Source organism: Lytechinus pictus, chromosome 13 (genome assembly GCF_037042905.1).
Source record: "Lytechinus pictus isolate F3 Inbred chromosome 13, Lp3.0, whole genome shotgun sequence".
Classification (NCBI taxonomy): Eukaryota; Metazoa; Echinodermata; class Echinoidea; order Temnopleuroida; family Toxopneustidae; genus Lytechinus; species Lytechinus pictus.
The window spans coordinates 1,618,683-1,634,288 of NC_087257.1; the positions used below are offsets into that span (position 1 = coordinate 1,618,683).

A 15,606-nucleotide genomic window follows, 5' to 3' on the forward strand; every position below is an offset into this window, starting at 1 on the left:
CATAATACTGAAAATTTCATCAAAATCCGATGTAAAATAAGAAAGCTATGACATTTCAAAATTTTGCAAAATTTCACACAACAGTTATATGCACATCCTGGTCGGTATATGCAAATGAGGGAACTGATTATGTTACACACCATTTTTTTTTGTATTCTATTATGAAATATTCTTATTTTCTTCCCTTGTCATGTGAAATCGAGTTTAATTCCTCACTGAACGTGTGGAATTAACATTGTTTAACATTCAATGTGGTTCAGTCAAGTTTTACATTATTGTCAATTCTGTAAAAATTGAAATATTGTATAATTCAAACAGCAAAGAACAAAAGAAATAGTGAGTGGTGGACATCATCAACTCTCTCATTTCTCTCGCATATCACTGAGTTGTGCATAACTTTTTTGAGAAAAATAAGCGAAACTTAAAAATGTCATGACTTTCTTATTTTACATCCAATTTTGATGAAATTTTCAGCGTTGATATGCTTGTTAGATATTTCCCTCTTTATTCAAATCAACATTTTCATGGGGTGGACTTTACCTTTAAGATTGAACAGATTTATATTGCTTACAGGTTAGCCTTAAAAAAAAAGTAAAGCGAAACAACCATTTTGAATGCTTTAAAATAAACTTTATTCTGAAAAGTTTTGTCACCGATAGCTATCAGGGTAAACCCGCAGAACGAAGCCTAGAATATGAATATATAGCAAATGCATTGAAAATACAAGTCAAACCACAATGAAAAACTGAGAGGTCTTGGTCGGAACCGGAACAGCAGTTTCATCCTACGTTTCCAAACTGACGAAAAATTGCAAATATGTCGTTTGTCCAGAGTCACGGACAAAACTGCTCCTACGATCCACTGACCATCGCAAAGACTCTATTGTCGTTAAGGGCAGTTGACAATACATTCGCTATGTTCCCTAAAGCGTTCTGCGTTAACTACATAATCGGCAGTAACAAAAATAGTTGATATAGCCCTCTAGCCATTGCCATGATTATACATAATTCAAAATAAAATTAAAAAGGATATCCACCTCTGCCGAACAACGTAATAATCGCAACTAAAAAACACATTCCTCTCTCAGAGATAGTTCGTAGCTTCTGTCATTGTGGGCAAACTTTCATCAATTATTGTGGAGCGCTCTATATAGTCAAGAAGTAGATAAAAGTTTTTGACCACAATATTGATGTTGAGAGAAGCTCATTTATGACATGACCATCCCTGAAATAATCCAACAAGCAAAGTTGCTTCTGGATCAGATCAAGATTTCATTTCCAAAGTTTATTCTAGGGTGAGCGTTTCAATGAAAGTATTTGTGAGATGCTTATCCGTTAAACATTGTTTATCAGACAGTAACCAAAAGAACAGTGTATCTTATCCATTCAAAATCAAGAAAAATTGTCAAATATGACAACTTGTCAAATAAGAAATGTTGATGAAACGCTGCCCATATGCTCTCGAGCTTCTTTATCCGTATTGACAATCTGAATCAGCCCACATGGGTTGATTAAGTTGATACCCAACTTAGTAATATATACATTATTACATGCATACAACTTTGTAGATCAATGACAGATATATTATTGATAATTATGATACAAAATAAAAACAAATGTTTTCAGCCTTACAGTTTTACATAAAGAATACGTTCATGACAAGATGTCCACGCTTGCATGGCTTGTTTTTCGGCGCAGTAAAACAAGATGTAGGATTTGTGTGTGTGTGTGTGTGCGCGCGCACAGTGGCAAATTATATTAACAATTGAAATAAACATTAATTAAACAGGGGCGGATCCAGCTTTCGCGAATAGGTGGGGGGCGGAAAAATATTTCCATCCACATTTTCACATCGGCCGCTCAAAACATGATTTTTCGTTGTTTTTTTAGGGGTATTCCTTTAAGAGAAATAAAAATCAAAGTTTTGACTATAGATTTATTCTTACACATTCTAATATACTTACGTGAAGGAACCCTTTTAACGCTGATTCCTCTTCTAATTACTTATGTTCTCTTTCCCTTTTTCTTCTTCTTTTCCTCTTTTTTTTTCTCTTTTGCGCAGCCATGGGGATGGAGGTGTTGCGGCCGCTTCGCGCCCCCCCCCCCCATCTGAATGTGATTAAAGTTCTTTAATGCAATATATTCCAACAAAGGGTCAAACAATGTGAAAATAATTACAAGAATATAAAATTATTTGACTCGAGTCTGACATTTTGTCCAAGTCACAGTTGGCTGCCAAGATATCGTTTGGAATGTGTTGTAAGACCTGCTTACAACCTAAGAGCAAGAGGTCTATATATTTATCTCTTATTTTTCTCGCTTCTGACAGAAATGATTATATGTGCACGTATAAAAATACATTGCTAATTTATGTCGAAAAGCTTGATTCCAAAGGGAGCTAAATCCACTTCTGACCAAAATGTTTTTTTTTTTAATAAATGTTTATCTTAGAAGTGGAAATCAAATGCACCATCATATTTGAAAATATTTTGGGAAAGGTTGGCAAATTTGAGTTTTATTCCAAAAGGAACAAAATCCACTACATGGAAGTTTAATATTTTACCACTTTACCTAAAGTTATGCATTCAGATTTGTAAGTACATGTTGTGGGTACAGGTTCACACAAACAGTGCAGATTTAATAACGGAATTTTACTATTTTCATTAATGTTTTTGGATTTCGCACCTTCTGGAGAAAATATCATGCTTTATTCTCAATAGATAAACATCAGAAAAAGATATAAAAATGTACTGTGCTAGAAATATTAATGTGTTTCTTGTCCAATTCCATTCTTAAACATGTTTGAATTTGCAAAATTGGACATCTCACTAAGAATTTTTTCCAAAAGGAGCCAAATCCATGGATATTGAGTGCTAGATCTTTAAAGGACAAGTCCATTCCAACAAAAGGTTGATTTGAATAAAAAGAAAAAAATCCAACAAGCATAACATTGAAAATTTCATCAAAATCGGGTGTAAAATAAGAAAGTTATTGCATTTCAAAATTTCTCTTAATTTCACAAAACAGATATGCACATCCAAATATAAATGAGGAAACTGATGACGTCACCGGTCACCCACTCACCATTTCCTTTGTATTTTATTACATAAAATATTTCAATTTTGCTCATTGTCATACAAACATTTTTTATCCCCCCCTGAACATGTGGTATTACCATTGTTTGAACATTTTGTGGTTCAGTCAAGTTTGTCTTTATTGTCAAATCTGTAAAAAAATGAAAAGTTGTATAATTCGAACAAAAGAAATGATGTGTTAGGGACATCATCGAGTCTTTCAAATTCCAAAATATCATAACTTTCTTATTTTAAATCCGATGTTGATTAATTTTTCAGCATTATGCTTGTTTGATTTTTCTCTTTTGATTCGAATCATCCTTTTTAGGGGGTGGACTTGACCTGTAAAAACATGTCTTGATTAATATAAGATGATGATAAAACATATCACAACAGCGGTAGATAAGGGAGAGTTGTGAATAAAAAATACTTAATTTACAGAAAAACGGTAAACATGTGGATTAAGCTCCTTTTGGAATTAAAAAATGATTATTACAATTAAGGCAGTGGAAAACAAGTTAAATGCATGCTGTAAAAAAAATCTCAGGTCTCGTGTTTCTCACTGTAATAAGCAAGATGAGTAGGCTACATTAATTAACCCATCATTAATATGAAAAGTTGTGAGACAGCGTGTTCAACGCTCCATTATCATGATTATAATATTCATTCTCAGGGCTATATTCAGTAAGCTTGTCACTTAATAATGATTGCATACCGATGAAATACTATTTCATAAAAGACATGTTAGACGGCAACTTCTGTCGCCGAGTTACTTGTGCAACTTTGAGTAGCAGACTTTCTATTTTTCCTCCTCGTCGATCGATAAGAAGAATGCATTGATGATATTGTTCTGATTATACTAGCTTGCTCAGGGATCTTCGTACATTGGCATTTCAACATGAACCCGAATACTTGCTTGAAATAGGGATGTTTAGTAGCATAGATGAACGGATTCACACAACTATTAAAAAGCAAGATGGCGGCTGTCCAAGGGATAGCTGGATCACTTGGTGGAATCATGAGTGAAACACAGTATGGTGATGCGCATAGACCAAACGCGCACACCACAAATAACATATTTTTAGTGATTTCGACTTGGCGCTTATTAAGCCTCTTCCTAACAGACTTACTTTCGTTATGCGGAGTGCCGTTAGGTGATGAACGCTTTGTGTTCGAAACCGATGTGTCGGATGATTCGGACATCGTCATCGTCTTCATATGACGTCGGGTGTGATTGAAGATTTTAACGTAGCATACGACGATGATGATGAGGGGTACTGGATACAAGACGGCTGCCTGGAGCATACTATAGTAATCTGATAACGGGTGGGTTGTCTTGTGAGAGCATGTCTTGTATTTTACAGCATAACCAAGCTCACCTAGTCCACACAAAGGAGGGATCAATGATACAGAGAAGGGCACCAACCAACATATTGTCAAGATGATAGCAATATTCCTCTTGGTATAGATGGCACGATATGTTCTAAGTGGTCTGGTGATAATGATATATCGGTTAATTGCTATGGTAGCTAGACTATAAAGACTACATCCACCACACGTATACAGTACCAGAGCAGCACCTGCACATACCCAGTCAGGCAGCGGCCATCCACTGAAACTTAATAACGCAACGGTATTCCACGGCAGGACACAACATGTAAGGAGATCAGCGATGGCCAGGTTGACCACGAAGACGTTGGTGATCGTCCTCAGTTTCCTACTGAGTCCCACGGCTAACATCGTCAATCCATTACCGGTAAAACCAACGAAGAAGGCGATGATGAAAATGACCGCCAGGATGATTCGCTGGACTGGGTCATTGAACACGAAATTTCGACCGTCGTTCCCAATTGCCGTGGTCGCCGACGTCGAAGTCCATGTCTGGTTGATCACAATCAAAGGCATCGTACCGGTCTCCATTGTCTGGCAACGAAAAGATATATATGTAGAGATAGTTACTGTAAATTACACCTTCAAGAGAATCAAATCAAATAATGGCATATAATGATGTAAATATACTGATGTGAAAGAGTACTACGTCTGGAGTCACGATTTTCTCATTTATCTTTTATTTTATCATCTTTAGAAAATGATTCATTAAACAGAACTGATTAAGTATAATGTAAGTTAAATTCTAATCGGAGTTCTCGCTTTGATGGTGTAAAAGAATTGCCATGGAAGCTAAATGATTAAATGAATTCTTAAGAACAAAAAAAAACATGGCTAGAATTTGGAGCATGAAGAAACAACCCACCAAGATGTATTCTTCAAACACCCATGTCCAACTCAAATACACAATTTACAATCACATTTATCTGGAAGAGAACACACACACACACCTGTCGCCGAAACAAGGACCTCCAAAATAGACCTGCTCATTCACTTATTCTATCTATATTCTGACAAAATACCTACTGCCTTCATGACTATATATTATATACATACAAATAATACCAATGATTATTTCTTAGACGCATCGTCATTATAGAAAAGCAAACCTATTTAGAAAGTGACTAGACTAGTACCCATACAGGAAATTGGAAAAGCAAAATCATCGTTATGATCAAAATGAAAACATAATTGTGACGTCGTTTTGGGTGGGCGTGGCAGTTTGACTGATGTCGTTACAACAATCACATTGTCATAGTGTACACAGTATAAAAACAGAGTGAAACACACATAGTAGGCCAATGAACAACCGAGGAGTGTTTATGGAGTGTATTGTGATGATACAGAAAGCCAGTCAATGTTTGCACTTATTACATAGGGAGTATGTTCGCAAATTAAGAGAGAATTTAAGAACGACCGGCGATCCTTTCTAACGCGCTAAACCATCGCCAATGAGCATTTTGGTGTGTTACCATTTACAACAAGAAAGGATCACCATTCGTTCTTAAAGTTTCTCTTAACTTACGAACAGCTTTAAGAAACGACCCCTGGTATTTTTGTATGACATTTTAGCGTCAATAGATAGCTAAATTACGTTATATGCATAAAAGAATAAATTCCCTGAAAAAGTTCCCCAATCCCAAAGCCGGGGGGGGGGGGGGTACGTGTGTGTTTTGATGATATGGACTTCATACTATCAATGAACAGCCTAGAACTTGGCCCGTTCAATATTCTTCCCTTTTCTGCCTTCGTCGCAATGGCGCGATCGACGGCCGAGATCATAAGGGGGGGGGGGGGGGCTGAATCAGTCGAAATATATAGCCCAGTCTATTTAGGGATTAATCGTTATGTTTGTAAATTTACATTATAACATAACTAAGGGGTTGCACTATGTACATTTAAAATGATTCACATGCTCTTATCTCTTAGCGTGTTGCTGATTAAATGGGATCTTGTGTTAAGTATATCTCATCAACCAGAATACAATTTTCTTGTCTTCAATTAGCGATCACAGTATCTTGAGAAATTAAACACTGGATAATCAAACAATCTCTATGCGGTTTTTATGTCTTGTCTTGTTTTGTTTACTTTGAAGTTTGTAATACAAAATCATATGATTTGAACGAGATAAAGAAAAAGAATATTACACTTGCACATAGTTTTAATACTAAATGTATTATCTCTGGGTAGGGCCTTTTAAAGAACCAGTGAGATTTTAAGGAGATAATAAAGGAGAGAGGGAAGGAAGATTAAACAGAGATGTCTGGGAAGCATTTCATCAACACTTTTGTCCGATCTGACAACGTACGTACTACGGAAGCTTAAAAGAGCCCCCAGAAGACGAGATGAGAAGGCGAGAAAAGGAGTCAAGATGACAAAAAGACAAGGAAAGAAGACGAGATCATCGATCATGTCAAGTCAATTTATTTATAATGAGAAGACGAGAAGACAAGATCCTCAATCTCGTCAAGTCGACTAAACTAGGACGAAAAAATAAGAAAACAAGACACATAATCTTGTCTAGTCAACTTCGTCAGGACGAGAAGAGAAGAAGACGGGATCCATGATCTCGTCAAGTCGATTTATTTAGGACGAGAAGAGAAAGAGGCAAGATCCTCAATCTCGTCAAATCGTCTTCGTCAGGACGGGAAGTCAAGAAGACGTGATCCAGGATATCGTCAAGTCGACTTACTTAGGACAAGAACACAAGATCCTCAATCTCGTCAAGTCGACATTGTCAGGACGAAAAGACATTAGTCTTCTGACTTTGAAACAGAGGGTCGTGGGTTCGAATCCCATCCTTCAGCAAGAAATTAATCCACATTGGTATCGAAACTTTTCACCATCATTCTTTTATCTTCATAATCTTTATGTCCTTTACATAGATGATAATGCATTAGAGTATATATTTAATCTATATGACATCTCACACAGACAAACTGTGCTGCACTCAACCCAGGTGAGGTGAATGGGTACCTGGCAGGAATTTATTCCTCGAAATGCGTGTGCGCTGTAATCTTAGTAATTACGGCTGCCAAGCTACAGCTGGGGTAATAATATCCAAGTCCTTTGGAAGCACATAGAGACATTATTCATAATGTGATATGCGCTATACAAGAACTGTATATTATTATTATTATTATTATTAAATATCACATACAATGATTTCTTCTCCCCCTACTGCGTTTCTCTTTCTTTCTCACTCTTTCTCTCATTTCCCCTGGTTTTTGACCAGGTTCACGCAGAAAAAGCAAAAGTGTTGGAAATATAAAGAGACAACTTCAGAAATATGGACAACCACAAAATTAAACGAAACTACTGAATTATAGTCTATCGCGAATAGCCATCTTGTATTCTTGGCACCAACAAGTTGACTTGTCGAGTTTCAACAACTCGTCAGCTTGTCTTCTCGTCCTGACAAAGCCGTCTTGACGAGATTGATGATCTTTTCTTCTTGTCTTCTCGTCCTAAGTAAGTCGACCTGACGAGATCATGGATCTCGTCTTCTTGACTTCCCGTCCTGACGAAGACGATTTGACGAGATTGAGGATCTTGTCTTTTTCTCTTCTCGTCCTAAATAAATCGACTTGACGAGATCATGGTTCTCGTCTTCTTCTCTTCTCGTCCTGACGAAGTTGACTTGACAATATTCTGTATCTTGTTTTATTATCTTCTCGTCCTAGCAGCCTAGTTTAGTCGACTTGGCGAGATTGAGGATCTTGCTTATCTTCTCTTCCTGACAAAGTAGACTTGATGAGATTGGGGATATTGTCTTCTTATTTTTTATCGTCCTGACGACGTCGACTTGACGAGATTGAGGATCTTGTCTTCTCGTCTTCTCATATTAAATAAATTGACTTGACAAGATCGAGGATCTCGTCTTCTTGTCTTCTTTCCTCGTCTTCTTGTCATCTTGACTCTTTTTTTTTTCTCGTCTTCTGGGGGCACTTTTAAGCTTCCGTGGACAACTTTCCTTGATCCTTTCATGAAACTCTCCCCTGTCTTCACTTCAAATCATCTTGTCCCACCTCGATCACACTAATCAAAATACGATGTCACACCCACAATATCATGCAAAGAATACCCTTTTTAACGTGCGAGGTGTTATGGAGGGCGTTGATAAGAGATAGGGATATCAGTTTTCGAATCCATTTTCCCATCCTAAATATTTTGTCTTTCCTCCTTTTTCTTGTTAATTTTCATCTTCCTTATTTCTTTCATTCTTCTTCTTTCCCTTCGACTCTTACTTATCTTCTCTTTCGTCTGAAAGTTTGGCAAATGAAATAGGCATCCTCTCCTGCCCCATGCCTGCCTCGGCTGTAGTGTCTGGTTGTTCGTAATGTGCATATATTTGAGTTTAGATTTTGTTATAGAAAGCAACTGACTCCCTTCCCTCCAGTAATACTATATCTAAACTTAATGTCAATTATCTTAAGCTTATGCCTAAACATTTTTATATAGTTAACCGAAGAATGAAATAAATCAATTGGAAAAACACAGGGAAGTGTTGTTCTCAGTTTCGGAAAAATAAAATAAAAGTGAAACAGTTCAGTAGAAAATGCGTTTTCCAATTTTAACCAGGAACTTGAAAAAGGGGAAATCCAACCTTTGAATTACTGTTAACAAAGTTCGACGAAATAGAGTTTTACTTTTAACTTTTTCTTCCACACAATATTATACAAAATGATGCACGTAAGCGCGTGCATGCAGGGCCAAATAATGAACGATGTGCGAGAAGAGCCAATGGATATACCGCACCGAGGTCCGTAGGACCATGGAGGTAGTAAGGCCGAGTGCAGTATATCCATTTGGCGAGTCGAGCACATGCACAGAGTTCATTATTTAGGTCCTCTATGCGCAAGAATGCGTGTATTGTTTGTTTTATACAACCCTCCCCCCTCACCTATGTTACTGAGTTGCCCCGAATGCTATATTTGATCTAAATTCTAGATAATTTCAGAACTCGCACTATCCTGCACTCTGACGTCAGGATGGTGCATTTGGTATGACGTCAGAGTGCAGGATAGTGCAGTTTGGATGCAATAGTGCAATTCGCTGAATATCATGTGATCCGATTTTGACCAATCAGATTACAGAACATTCTTGGGAGTTGTATAATTAATTACGAAACTATAGACTTCGTCCCATCCGTTAATGATTCCATTGATGATAATCTGGATCATCCCGAATTTCCACCACTTCATTATCCATAGTTGTTATCAATTATTAAATAACATTCAAGGTGATTAATGTTAGTGGAACAAATTCGTTGGAATATAATGAATTAATACGCAGTAAACTACATCACTTAGCTTCAGTTCATTTGATCATTATCTGTTGTTTCGGGAATTATATAATTTGAATTAAAACTCATCAATTGTCTAAATATATGTGCACATTGAATATCAATAAAACATTAAACCGTTTACAGGATGATAATTTTACCTTCTTTTACGGTCCTTCCAACCTCTGAAATATTAGAAACTCTTATGACAATCTGGAACCAAAAGGACTGTTCAAAAAGCTCGGATATCCATTAGAGACCTATTACCAACTGTAACCCTATGATCTGAGTCAACATTTAGCACGCGTTACATTTTCCGTAATTCTATTTCAGTATTTTTTCCGGTGACTCTGTCAAAGTGCTGAATATTTTCTATATTTAGATATTTCTCTCACTGGTAGTATGATCGCTGGAGTTGTGCATGACTAAACAAAATAGCAACATTCTAACTCCTATAGCCCCCCCCCCCAAACACACACGCAAAAAGCAACAGCGATCATGGCGATGAATACTTTATGATAAGAAATTTGTAATTTATAGCGTTATCATTCGTAATTATTAAGCCGTGTTATCATGACCATGAATTTACCGTTTACTTGCTCCATTTTCGTAAATCATGTTCTGCATGCCCTTATACCTCTTCTACCTCATACCACCACCACACCGACCCCCCCCCCCCCACACACACCACAAGCAACAATAACAACTATACTACTACAGATTAAGTTTCCTGGATGTTGCTAGTAACGAAGCATCACCTAACAGAAACAGTAGACATGGTAGAAGAAAATTAATACTAAAGATTCTGTTATTTATTAATATTAGTTACTCCAGTTTGCTTAGTTAATTTCGCATCTCACCACATTAATTTCTTTCATAACCAATAGGCTAAGATAGTTCAATATAAATCGTTTGCCCGGATGTAATTGATGAAGGCTTTTTAACCAATAAAAGCGAATCCGGTTTAGGAATAATAGACTGTTATTGATCGGTATTACCAGTTTAATTACCCTTCTAATAGCTACCTCATTGTTGCTCGCGATAATTAGAAAGTCTAAGTTCTAAACACTGGCTAAAATCCGGTCCGAGCAGTAGGGGGATGGTAGCAATATATTGATCTGAAAATTCAAACTTTGTTGGAAACCCCCGCATCAAGGGCTATGTATAAGGGGTACAATTGACGATGTACATATTACTACCATATTTCAGTGAAGGTCTATAACAATTTTTTTGGATTGTTATAAAGTAATGGTTTACAGTTAGTATCAATATGCGAGCGAGCGAAGCGAGGGAGCAAATTTTCAATAGTCGAAAGACGAAATGATGTCCAAATCCTCTTTCAAGTGGTGCGTAATTATCACATAACGGGCAATGTATGTATGTATAGTTAATGTGTACATTATATACTACCATCACAGCCTTTCATGAATTTGTTCGATGGCTATATCGTAATGGATTTTTTAGGATATGAAGAAATGAATAACAGTAAATATCAATATGCGAGCGAGAACATTTTTAAAAGTAGGAAGACAGAAAGATGACCAGAACCCGGGGGGAGTCAAATGTATTGCTGTACGCGTGGCAAAATTATTTTCAAACACCCCTTCAACGAGTTTTTCTCTGTGTGCAAAATAACCCCCTATACAAGTTTTTCGCGGGCTTTATTTACACACTTTGGCCCCTAAACAAGTTGTCGCCAGATTATGACCCCGGGGAAAAAACTTGGGGGAAAAAATACCCTAAAAACGTTTGGCTAGTCTTAAAAAAAAGCTTTGGACAAAACATACCCTAAATCCGTTTGACAATGCGATTGACCATTGACCAGTCTTTCAAAACTACCCCTTTTTTGAAAATCGGTATTTTTTATACCCTTAACGAGTGCACGCGCGGCCCGCGTCCAAAACTGAAAAAAAAAACACCCCTTTAAACGCGTTTTTTTTTTGTGTACAGCAATATATTTGACTGCCCCCCCCCCCCCCCCGGGGTGGACCAGAATCATTTTTAAAGGGGTGTGTAATTATGGGGCAAAGTATCCCCCGCCTCCACATACTTAGACGCTCGGATAGTATGACCACCCCCCCCCCCATTCACGCCAGTGTATTCAAAGGATGTTTTGGTTTGTAATCAAAGTTGTAATCATATTTAAAGTCATTGGTATCATACAATTCATAGCAAAACCATATACTCTCATGAGGAGATATAATATTTGTAATTATGCTAAACGTAGGGATTTGTCATGGCCAAAATCTTGAGCACGGGAGCGGAGCGATCGCGCTAAGGAATAACAGCCTATTATTCCTTAACCGGATTCGCTTTTATTGGTTAAAAAACCTTCAATTACATCCGGGCTAACGATTTATATTGAAAAAAAAATATCAGGTTGCTTCTAGAATTAAGCTCTTGTGAAAATTGACTTGTTCAATTAAACAACACAAGTGTATTGAGTCCGTCGCTGGTTTAGGGTCCTGATTGATTGCAGGTTAACCGCGGGTACTAAAAGTACGTGTTGGCTGGCTGATCTTTTATCTTCTTTGCTTTGAAATGTATGTTCTTATTGTCACTTTCTTTATTTTTAATGCTTGTTATTACTGCTGTTATTACCTCTTTTTTGGTTTTGTTTTCCATTAATTATACCAATGATATGTAAATATGTTGATTATGTTAGTCATTGCAAAACCAATTAAACACATAATTAAAAAATGCAGTGTTGAATTAACAGGTAGATCAATCCAGTAATACATGTACATCATACTGATGTTTAATAGTTGACCCTGATAATACTCCTTTGACTTTTTAGCACCGGAAGTAGTTTGTCACAGAGTTTCCGTTCAGGCTACTCCACACACCATCCGCCCTGTCCGAAGTACTTTAAAAAAAAGATTGTGCTCCCGATTATCAAGGCACTTTATTGACGCCTGGTGTATAGCTATCATCTTCTGGCTAATTTATATGGCTATGGTCGATAACATACCTCGGCAGATATATCAGGGCATCCGGATACATTATCGGCCCCATACGACTAGTTACCATCATGAACCTACTATAGGTCCATGGTAGTTACAACGTTATATTCTACTGTTGATGTAAAACAGATAGATAGAGGAGAACTGACATAATCATATCTGAAAAAAAAAAGACCTGAATCACTGTTAAGTCAGTGCTACGACAGAAAGTCAGGTATGCATGATATCATGAAAATATATCAGGGGATTGGATTGGTGGATCTGCAGTAGTTCACGATTATTTTTATTGATCCAGGTATAACAAGAAATTCAGCTTCCGATGACTTTCAAATACATACCAAAAATGTAGAAAATACAATACCAATTACAGGTATACTTTGCATGACATCATGAAATTATAAAAGGGGGTTATATAAGTGTGTTTAATTCGGATCATGCGAAAATAATTGATATCTACATGTATATTTACCTTTGCTTGTACTTGGAGATTAGTATTTATATTTTTAGTCTAGCAGTCCAAAAGGAACATCAGGATGATATCAATTGTCATATCAATTATGATCCAAACTAATTAGGACAGACCTAGTTCATGGTTAATGGGCGTTCAAAATGATAAAACTACCACTGGCAAAGTTATAGACGAATGGCAAACAATGAATCCTCTAAAATCAAACAGCTAATCAGACATTCTGAGACTCCGAAAGAGATATTTGGACGTCGTAAAGTCAACTTCATTTCATAGCAGAAATGAACTTCTACAACTTAAGTTTTCTAGACGAGAATGTCAATCGAACGAAAAGCGTAAGTTCTTATGTGCGTTGAAGTCCATAACGTCAATAAGAAAAAGAAATTTTTGAGGAAGAAATACACTGACGCTTATATACAACTTACGAGACCTTCTGCAGTGTTTATAAATCACTGCTGAATCACAGCCACCCTACTTCCAAGAGAATCATAATTGTGTTTGCCAACTGAGTGAGTTGAAAAGAACTATTGTCATCCTGCATATCATAACAATAACACACCTTGCGTGGCCAGCTGAGTTGATCCTTTTACCGTCATTGTGCGCGCCAATAGGCAGAGGACTACACAAAACTCAACGAGTGGGCGTGCCATTAATATCACACCCATCAGCAGACGATAAAATGACCTAATTCTTTGGTTGACACACCAACATTAAAAGGACCTAAATAATTTTGGTAATTTGGTTTGATATACAAAGTCATATTTCAATTTGTTTACCTCTCGTTGAACTTAACAATCACATCCGATATACAGACGACAACAAAATTCGAGTTCGGTGCTAATTTTAGAAAAGTCATGAGGGGGCCAATATTTTTACCCTTTTTGTAGTGAACACCTTTTTTTGTATCCAGAAACTAATATATTATTTCACTTTTTTTTTTTTTTACATAACTTTCTTCAGTTTGCGTGTGTTTTATTTTTTTTTTATTTGTCGTTGAACTGTGGGGGTGCATATGCCCCGAGCTTGTACATCAGTGTTTTACATTTCCCCGAGTCAATGTAGAAGTTCTCAAGAACAGATGGTGAAGAGGAGTGTTGGTTCACGTAACATTGAGTATATGCGCATGCTCACTCTTAGGTGCAGGCGAGTGCATTAGTGTTAATATACATTTCTTTTTACAGTTCAGTCGTGTATTTGTCTGTTTGTTTGTCTATAGTTTTCGATTTTTTTTCCATATTCATTTATTTTCCAATTTCCAGAGTGGGCCTATCTAAATCAATTTTTCAACAGTAACATAATTTCTCTGGAAAGTGGATCCTCTGAAAAAAAAAATGATGGTAAGATGTATAGTCACGTTGATAGTCAAATCTAAAATCCTTTACATGTGAAAGAAAACGAATATGAGATATACCCAAAGCCGTATATTGCATTCATTCATCCAAATGTAATGTATATTCCACTAGCAAATTACCGGGAAAGCAACAAATATGCGTAACGACAAAACATCTTTACCTTCATTATATACGGGTAATTGAATTCTAATTTGGTAATCATGCCATTTGCATAACTCACTGAAATCGCCATCATGCTTTGTGCACATGAGCAGAATTAAAACCTAATTGCTAGGTAGATAGCTGAAATGTTGAACCAAGTCGCAAGCAATTGCCCTTTTTTCCCAGCGGACTCAATAATAATTTATCTTCAAAATGAACAACAACAGAAATGATGATAATTTACGAGATGAAAAAATAAATCGTTATTTCAAATTAACCGTGTTGATATATAGCATTTCAGAAATGAGTTTTATTTAGATTTGAAAAGAACAACAAACTAATGTTAAATGATGACATTCCTGCTCTTTAACACATTCTTCTAAAGAGGCGGCATTTTCGTCAGTCAAATGATTTAAAAACTTGTATTCGTTACGTCCTCTTAAAAAATAAAATAAAGGAAAGGAACATACCATTGTATAGGAGTAAGCATGGATGTATTGAAAACTTCAATTTATTATCATGCTTGACAAGCCAAACCCGTGGGAAAGACAGATTTTAAGCATATTATTGCCAAAAACATGTTTTATCTCCCTTCAGAAGTTTTTTGTTCACTCTTTTCCCCTACAATGATTGTTTATGATTATTGATTTAAATCATCATTCATGTCATAGTGAATACATAAATAATGTATTCACTGATGATAGTTGAATCACGTCTGTGTGTGAATTCATTCTGAAAAGAAGCAATACAGCATACAGGTATGTGACTTTTTCATTTTTCACAAACATTTATAGCACAACTCATTGAAATGCAAAGACAGGGGCCGCGGAACGGTTTTCAAAGTGGGGGGCTGACCATGCAAAAAATCACAATCGTATGGTAATTTTTACGTTTTTGTACATGGCTTTGGAAAAAAGTGGGGGGGGGGGGGCTGAAGC

At 36.6% G+C, this 15,606-nt stretch overlaps 1 protein-coding gene across 3 annotated transcripts; it reads right to left on the reverse strand.

Annotated features, from left to right (window-relative positions):
- Positions 1-612: 612 nt before the first annotated feature.
- On the reverse strand, positions 613-13,786 carry LOC129274895 (alpha-1D adrenergic receptor-like). 3 transcript variants are annotated; one of them, XM_064108975.1, is made up of 2 exons: positions 13,179-13,786; positions 613-4,996 (listed from the first exon to the last, which is right to left on the reverse strand). In XM_064108975.1, the coding sequence occupies exon 2, from the start codon at positions 4,991-4,993 to the stop codon at positions 3,818-3,820; it is 1,176 nt and encodes a 391-aa protein (XP_063965045.1). In that variant the 5' UTR covers positions 4,994-4,996; positions 13,179-13,786; the 3' UTR covers positions 613-3,817. The 3 variants fall into 3 exon arrangements, with proteins under 3 accessions (XP_063965045.1, XP_054767611.1, XP_063965046.1); XM_054911636.2 differs by lacking the exon at positions 13,179-13,786 and adding an exon at positions 9,908-10,035; XM_064108976.1 differs by having other exon boundaries at positions 619-4,996; positions 13,601-13,678.
- Between the last annotated feature and the right edge of the window lie 1,820 nt (positions 13,787-15,606).